This window comes from Glycine max, chromosome 2 (genome assembly GCF_000004515.6).
Source record: "Glycine max cultivar Williams 82 chromosome 2, Glycine_max_v4.0, whole genome shotgun sequence".
In the NCBI taxonomy this organism is placed as follows: domain Eukaryota; kingdom Viridiplantae; phylum Streptophyta; class Magnoliopsida; order Fabales; family Fabaceae; genus Glycine; species Glycine max.
In genome coordinates this window covers 9,741,520-9,750,441 of record NC_016089.4, presented here as the reverse complement: position 1 = coordinate 9,750,441, position 8,922 = coordinate 9,741,520, and the positions used below count along the sequence as shown (strand labels likewise).

At 29.4% G+C, this 8,922-nt stretch overlaps 1 protein-coding gene across 1 annotated transcript; it reads left to right on the top strand.

Moving 5' to 3' along the window:
* Positions 1-1,205: 1,205 nt before the first annotated feature.
* On the top strand, positions 1,206-5,021 carry ZOU-1 (bHLH transcription factor ZOU-1). Its single transcript, XM_006574827.4, has 3 exons — positions 1,206-2,189; positions 3,538-3,951; positions 4,840-5,021. Exons 1-3 carry the CDS (start codon positions 1,863-1,865, stop codon positions 4,930-4,932), a joined length of 834 nt encoding a protein of 277 aa, XP_006574890.1. The 5' UTR covers positions 1,206-1,862; the 3' UTR covers positions 4,933-5,021.
* The last annotated feature ends 3,901 nt before the right edge of the window (positions 5,022-8,922 follow it).

The window sequence follows — 8,922 nt, the reverse complement described above, 5'->3', positions numbered from 1 at the left end:
AAAAATTCACCCATCATTAGGACCTGCAGATAAGAACAAAAATGGTTACAGAAGATAATATTATTTCATCGCGCTTAGAAGGACAATGCAAAATATATTTTTTAAAATAAAATTTATCAGTTTAGATTATGCAAAATAACGCAGATAAGAAACATAAAAAAATCAATTGAAACAACTAAGGATCAAAGGATCGATGTAATATCTTATTTTTAAAAGGGATTAATATTTAACTGTCAAAATGCAAGTTTTAACAGTATCTGTTTATATGGTAAAAAAACAATATGTGTATTTATTTGGAGAGGTCTAAAGCCCAATATTAACCATTAAATCTCATAATGAATGATGTATTTAGTGGTTTTTTATGTAAAAATAATAGAACAAATATTAACAATTAAATCTTATAGCAAGTAAAAAAAAACTATTATCTTATAATGAAGGGTTAAATTAAAATATATAATTTTCAATAGGTCTAGATTAGTACGTGAATTGTCTTGTAAACTCTTTAGTATTTGAATTCAATTTCAATTAATAACATGTAATTCATTTAATTTTGAATTAATATTGTATTGAAAAGAATGCATTAAGAGTATATTATTGTTTTTCTTTAAAATTTTTTATAGAGTTCAGTTAACTATTGTATGTGTATATAGACATCTGATTAATTAGAAGTTAAAAATAGAAGGTTTAATCGATACAGATATTTATCGTATCAAACATGCAAAAAGTCATTAATTTACTTTTTAAAAAGTAAGCATTTAATAGGGTGCATATTTAATAACTTCGCATCAAATGCCATTAGGAATTGAACACATTAAAAAAAACACTTTTTATAAAGAATTTTTGTTAACTATTTCTCAAAATCAATAAATATTTTTGTTTTTATTAAAAACCATGGTGGAAATACATTGTTCACAACTAATGCTATATTTTTAATAATAAAATTGTCTTTTGATTTCATAATGAAAACCATTTTGTACTATATTTTAAGGAATTTTTATTATGTGTTTATAGATATTTAATGTGAAAGGAATAAATACAATTTATTAAATATTTCTAATTACTTAAAAAAGTATTAAATAACTTTTGTATTTTTAATATGATTATAAATAATTTTTTTATACTTTTTTAATTTTTATCATATTCATTTACACTCAATAAAAAAATCACATTTTAAAGAGGTTAAAGGCTTGATATGAAGAAGAAGAAAAAAAAGATAAACAAAATATAATAAAATTTATTATTTTGAGATAATATTTTTGAGTAAAATATTCTTTACTATCATAAGTTAATCATTTAAAAAATTACTATATAAGTAAACGGGAGAAGGATGCAGATGAAAGAAAAAAAAGAAAAAAGAATTATAATTTACAAATTCCCTACACCTAAAAGAAAAAAAAAAAAACTGTCATTGACATCCATCTTAAGAGTGACACCAAAAGTTCTTTTCTATATCTCAGATATCATAGAATTTATTAAAATGATATTTTTTAATAAGAAAATTGTATTAATTTTTATTTGAAAATTTTAGCTATATATTTCCTAAAAATGAAATAAATTAAACCAAATTCTTCCTAGCTAAAACAAGTGGGGCCATCGTATATGGTGGGATCCTATAGTGGAATATTCTTGTACGCGGTATGATGTTATATGCTAAATATATTTGTTGTGATGAAAAGTAACCGCATTGTCTTATGATTATATTTTGGGGGTGTTAACCATCTTCATCATTTCTACTTTTTAATTTTCTTTTTGCATCTTTAACTGTACTTGGCCACCTATATATAAAATCCTTCTGCAATTTCCCTCTCCTCAAATCTAACTCTCTTAATTTATCTGTCTCTCTCACTCTCCCTCACTCTACCATGACCTTGTTGACCGTGGAAGATCAAAGTTTGCATGATATGAACTTCTTGTGGGAAAATCATTCATGGGATCCCTCCAATTCTGATAATTCGGGTGAAAGTAAAGAAAACATGAAATCACTTGATCAGGTAGAAGAAAAAGATGAAGCTCTCATGAATAAGAAACGAAATCGAGACCAAGGCAATATTACTAGTGGTGAAGGGAAAGGTGAAAAATGTCGTGAATCTGATCATGAAATGCATATATGGACCGAGAGAGAAAGGAGGAAGAAAATGAGGAACATGTTTGCCAGTCTTCATGCTTTGCTTCCACATCTTCCTTCCAAGGTAAATATTCAATCAAGTTCATTTTCATTCTTCGTGTGGTTTAATAAGTTCAAGGATAACCAAATAATTTTATTATTTGTGAATATTTCCCTTATGTTATCCTCGCATTACATGACTTTATATTATATGTCTTCTTTCTCCGACTTAACTTTGATCCTTTTCTAAAAAGGATGTCCTTTTCCCATGAAGTTTATCTATCTTGTATATGTCAGTTCTTAGCTTTTTTCTATCCTTTTCCAACATGGACAACTAGAAAATAAAGGAACAAATTAAACTTCTCCATCTTTCCATGTACCTTAAAAATGGTAAACGATTTTTTAGGGGAATGAGCTTTAACCTTATTTGGCAATTTGAAAATATTATTAGAGATCTTTCGCAAAATTACAGAATTTTTTCTCTCTTTTATATTATATGAGCTTTATGATTTCTTATCTAGACTCTTAAAGGTCCAAGAAAATGTTCAATCCTTATATATATATATATATATATTTCAATTGTCTATGTAAATCTCTTTCTTATTGACATTTTTAGTGGCTTAACCAGAAACTTTTTTTAAAGAGTTTAAAAGGATCTTGAGTCCGAGGACAATCAAATTATCACCACGTCAAATCACTTGAAAAAATTTCCTAAATAATATATTTTTATATACTTAATCAACTCTATACATTTTTATTTATGACAATGAAAGATAGATATCAAAAGAGTTTACAACTCACATTTATACATTTGAGCTTATGTATCTCAATTAAAAAAAATTGTACAAATATTAATAAATTATCTTATACAAAAAATTTGACCAAATGAAATAAAAAAAAATATTTTAATGAGGTTGATGATATAATATATGTATGATAGATAGGACTACAAGGTTTCAATACGGTAAAAAAACAGTGTAGTTGGATGAATGTATGTAGTTCGGTTTTCATCTAATAGTTGACATTTGGCCACATCTAATTTACACACAATATGATTATTGGTTACATATTAAACAAGATTCAATCTAAGTTGTAGTTTCTCTTGTTTGGGCCTTTGGCTTCTCTTTACCCAAAAAAAAAAACACAAGATCAACCCATACACATTTTGCTAATTGCAACATTTTTAGTTACATTGATTTCAAATTTGTTTAATTACAACTTTGTTTGGAAAAAAAATTATACCAAATCGATTTAATTACAAATTTATTATTATTTGTTTTTTGAAGAAATATTATTATTATATAAATTTGGTGATTACCGTTACTAGAATTATCTCTACCCAAATGCCCACCTCACGACAACCACCAAAGTTAATCTTAGGTGGCACAATAATTTCTTTTCTAACATATACTTTGATGTTCCATCTTTCGTAGGCTGATAAATCAACCGTTGTGGATGAAGCAGTGGCATACATTAAAAATCTTGAGAAAACCCTGGAAAAGCTAGAGAAACAGAAACAAGAAAGGGTCCAATGTGTCTCCACTTTTGGGTGTGAACCATCCATGTTTGTGACTGGTCAGGGATCTTCTAATAACAACATTTCCAATGCAATAATTGGAACTACTTCAAATGCACTTTCATTCCCTGTAGCTTTTGACAAGACTTGGGCTTCTGCAAATTTGGTCTTGAACATTTTTGGAGATGAAGCCCAATTCTCCATTTGCACAGCCCATAAGCCAGGCCTCATGACTACCATTGGTTTTGTGCTGGAGAAGTACAAGATTGAGGTCATAACTGCCAACATTTCGTGCATTGGTTATGGAAATGCTTGCATGATTCAAGCCCATGTAAGTTTGAAACTCAATCCCCCACCATATATTTTTTCTTATTATGCATGTTTTGTCGACTTTATTTTTAATTCAAAGTTACTACTTTCTAGACTGTTTTTAATTCAAAGTAACAAATAAACTGTTTTCAAATCAAAGTTTTGATTGTTAAGACTTAAGAGTGACACCAAATGTTTATTATATATCTCTATAAGAGATATCATGGAATTTACTAAAATTGCATTTTTATTAAAAAATTGAATTTATTTTTATTTGAAAATTTTAGTTATATATTTCCAAAAAATGAAATAAATCAAATCAAACTCTTCCTAAAACAAACGGGGTCACCATTTGTTGTGGGACCCTATAATGGAATATTCTTGTGCGCGATATTATACTATATGTCAAATATATTTGTTGTGATGAAAAGTAACCGTATTGTCTTATGATTATATATTGGGGTACCATCCTCATCATTTCTGCTTTCTAATTTTCTTTTGGCATCTTCAACTATACTTTGCCACCTATATATAAAAGTATTCAGCAATCTCCATCTCCTCAAATCTAACTCTCTTAATTTTTTTCTCTCTCTCTCTCTCTCCTCAAATCTTAAATATCGTCATTCAAAAGTTTTTGTTAAATTTATAAGTTTGTGTAACCAAAAAAAACTTACAAGTCTGTACAACAACAATACTTTCCGGATAGTGGTCGGGATGGAGTCATACAATATTATGTTTGGTATATACATGCAAGTTATTGTTCTTCCTTCCTAAAGTCGATTTGAATCTCTTAGGAGACAATGAAAGGACAAAAATAAAAAATAAAAGAGATTATTTAGTACATACACGAGCACTACGAATGTAAATATGATTTACTATTAACTCAACTAATTAATTGTTGATCTTACAGGGAAAACGAGTTTCACATCAGTTCCTAGATGCAAATTCAGTAGAGGAAATTTACAAGCAAGCGGCAGGAGAGATTATGCTATGGATCGGTTAAATTTTTGGATGATAAAAACTTATATTGGTATCATTATGTTTGGTGTGGATTTTTAGTTTTCTTGAAACTATTAGCGGACTTTTATGGCTTAACTGCCAATGGTTCTGAAAGCAAACAAATACATATACTCTAATCTTTGTGGTTTAATGTTTAAACTAAATGGTTTGTGCATTTCATAATCGTTATCTGACGATCTTTTCAAAGGATATTCTTGAACTTAGTTTTTTCCTAAAAGATTTGTTGGACTTTAAGATTATGTCTATGAAAAAGGTATGACAATTTTTCAAATGCTTGTTAAATGCCGAAGTTACTTAACCGGCCTTTATATATATAAAAGCAAGACATTTAATTCATAAGGACAAGAGTTTAACTCAGTTATAAAAATTCAACCCGTAATCAACTCTACTAAATTACTAAGATCAAATTAACTATTAAGTCACTAATTAAATTACATGAGTTGATCTATATAAAAATAATTAAAAATTTAATATCCTATCTCAAAAATAATTTTCTAATTCAGAACTTAATGTCTCAATGATACCTGATAAAATTATAATACTACAAATAAATGTATTTATTGTAATAAATTATATATTTGATAAGACATTTAACTTAATTTTTAATTTTTACACCCATTTGTTATAAATATATTCATAAAGGGATTTATTAACAAACATCCTATTTTCAGTTGAGTGCGTTACCAATCAACACAAACAAATTGGAAAAAAAAACCTTTATTTTAATTTTAATTAATTTATTTAAGGATATTATAATAATTTAAAGCTTAATTAAAAAAGTGATTTCTCTCTCCTCTCTCTTATCACACTACGTATCAATGGATTTCATTATCATTTATCTCAATTATTGGTACGATTTAATCTTCTTCCTTCATCATCTTGATATGTCACCGATGACGATAAATCAAACACCGAGTACAAAACCTTAGATTGTGCATCAGTCGGTTCATCGCGTCTCGGTTTGACGTGCCGCCACTGGCCACCATGCTTTCGATAAGTAGAAAAGCAATCCTAACCTTGCAAGGCATCGTTCCTGAGCTTTGTTAAAAACATAAAGATATGCTTAGTATTGTTATTTATTTCACCCATATTTTTATGATTTGACCCCATTGCTTTTAAAGTTTTTAGTTTTCATCAATTGCCTCTAATTGATTAGTTTTTTCTTCATATGTTTTGTTGCTTTTATGTTATTTTGTTTGATATTGTTGGGTAATTAATATTCCCACAAAAAAAATTACTCACATCCACCAAGGATCGTGAGAACACAACAAATATTACATACGTGGTTTGATACCTCTTGTCTATGTCCACGGAATCATCTAAAAAAGTATTTCACTATCACAAAAATGATTACAAGATTGTAATCCACCCCAAATAGTATATCGCTCTACATACCCGAGTATTTCACTCAATGGTTACAAGAAATGATAACACTCTCACACAAAGACACTTTTCTCTCAACAAAATGACTTTATTTCACAATCTCTATTCTCATACACTCTCTCTACATGTGTTGTATTTTTCCACTAATTCTCTTCTCTATTTATAATAAAGATTACCACCAACTATAATAAATAAGCTTTCTAGGAAGTTGAAACAAAAATAACTTCCAATGCATCCATTCAATTAAGGTTCATATAGTAAAATGTAATCTTTCACTTTGTATTTAAGCCACTTAAACCTTAATGATAAAAATCCAATTCTCAATATGCATGCATCTTATCTTTTGGCTTGAAACTCTACTATTCTCCCCCTCAAGCCAAAAGAGAAATATTTTTCAATCAATTTGAAAGCAAACAAACTCCCCCTCCAACAGAAGTCTCTCCCAATACTTCAACAATATTAGAAAATTTCATTTTCTTCTTCACTTTGCTATCATGGTTCCTCTTCAAGGCTTGTTCATCCAAATAGCAAAGGTTACTTTTATTTTTCTGCAACACCAAGTATCTCCCCTTGTACACCTTGCATCCCCACTTTGAACCAACATACTTATTCCCTTGTGATGTCATCTCCCCTATAGAAATCATATTGACAACAACAGAAAGTACAAACCTCACATTTGAGAAAGTTCGAATAACATCATCATGGAGCTTCATCCTCACGATTCATATGCCTTCAACCTTCATTGTTTCACCATTTCCTAACTTGAAATGGTCGAATTCTCCATCAATTTTCAAAGTATCAAACATTTCTCGATCTCAGCAATTGTGCTTTGAGGTAGTAGAATCAATCACCTATTTTGTTTTAGCAACCTCATCATTTGTTGCCATAAACACGCCATCTTCATCTTCAACACTTTTTACTACATTAACTTGGGAGTTGGTGCCATCTTTGTTCATATCTCTTAATTTCCTCAAGTTCCCTTTCATTTATTTGCACCCCACTTGCACATGACCATTCTCACCGCAATAGTAACATTGTATGTTACTCATATCTCATTGCAAGCGTTATTGTAATTTTGATCTTCCTCTTGGCCCATCATGTCTTCTTGAATGATTCCTCCCTTGCTCAGACTCCACCACAACTATTGCATTGTGTTTATTATCAACATTTTCAGTTCTCATTATTCTCTCATTTTCTCTAAAAGCAGCAATCACCTCATACAAATTTAAAGTTGATCTTCCCACAAGCAATGTTTGAACCAAAGTTTTGAAGGACCTTGGTAGTGAGGCCAACAACAACATCGCTTGCTCCTCATCAGAGAGTTTATCATCTGTATTCAACAGTTGACTTACTAGTTGGTTAGCGACTTTGACGCATAGATATCCACAAGGCCTTTGGTGTTGTCTCCTTCAACACGGTGTATTTTATCTCGGGAATAAGGGCTAACTGAATCATGCTCACAATCATCCTTTAAATCTTAGTCTACTCGGTTTCATTTATAGAAACTGGTCTTTCATCTTCTAATGCCTGATCAAGACCCTGTTGCACTAAAAGGTCTTGAATAGTATTTTGCCAAATCATAAAATTTATTTTTTTCGTCAAACAACGGTATCTTGAACCTTTGTGTGCTCTCGGCCATAGCTCTGATACAACTATTGGGTAATCAACGCTCCCACAAATAAAATTATCCACACCCACAAATGATCGTAAGAACACAACAAAGATTACACCATAAAAAAATAATTACAAACACAAGAATTTAATGTGGTTTGACACCTCTTGCCATGTCCACAGAATCGTCTAAAAATTTATTTCACATCACAAAAATGATTACAAGATTGTAACCCACTCCAAATAGTGTATCATTCTATAAGAAATGATAACACTCACATAAAGACACTTTTCTCTCAACAAAGTGACTTTGTTTTATAATCTTTCTTCTCACACACTCTCTCTACATGTGTTGTGTTTCTCCACTAATTTCTCTTCTCTATTTATAGTAAAGATTGTCACCAACTATAATAAATAAGTTTTCTTGGAAGTTGAAACAAAAACAACTTCCAATGCATCCATTCAACTAAGGTTCATATAGTAAAATGAAATCTTTTACTTTGCATTTAAGTCGCCTAAATCTTTGTGATAAAAATCTAATTTCCAATATGCATGTACCTTATATTTTGGCTTGAAACTCTATAGGTACTTCATTTCTTTTAAATTATAAATATATTTTTAGTCCCTTTAAAGTTTTTAAGTTTGATTTTTCTCCCTTTAAATTTTTTTATCCATTTTTTGTCTCTTAAGCTTTTCAAGACCAAAACTATTGCATTTTAAAAATAAGAAGAAAAAAACTGACAATTTTATAGAAAGAATAAAACGAAATAAATTTTAAAAAGCTTATTCTATCTTATTTTATATTTTAATTTTATATGTATGATAATCAATAATATTATTATTTTTTAAATAATTTGCCCCACTAATTTCGGATCTTGAATTCGCCACTGTCCGCAACAATGTACGCACTCCACAATGTGTCTTTAATCTAAGCGTTGGTATTTTGCTCCTATGATGATGTGTCCATGAGCAACAACAT

Coding starts and splice junctions, on each gene's coding strand:
- ZOU-1 (XM_006574827.4), top strand. CDS start 1,863: ATGACCTTGTTGACCGTGGAAGATCAAAGTTTGCATGATATGAACTTC. Junction 2,190..3,537: donor TTCCACATCTTCCTTCCAAG/GTAAATATTCAA, acceptor CATCTTTCGTAG/GCTGATAAATCAACCGTTGT. Junction 3,952..4,839: donor CTTGCATGATTCAAGCCCAT/GTAAGTTTGAAA, acceptor TTGATCTTACAG/GGAAAACGAGTTTCACATCA.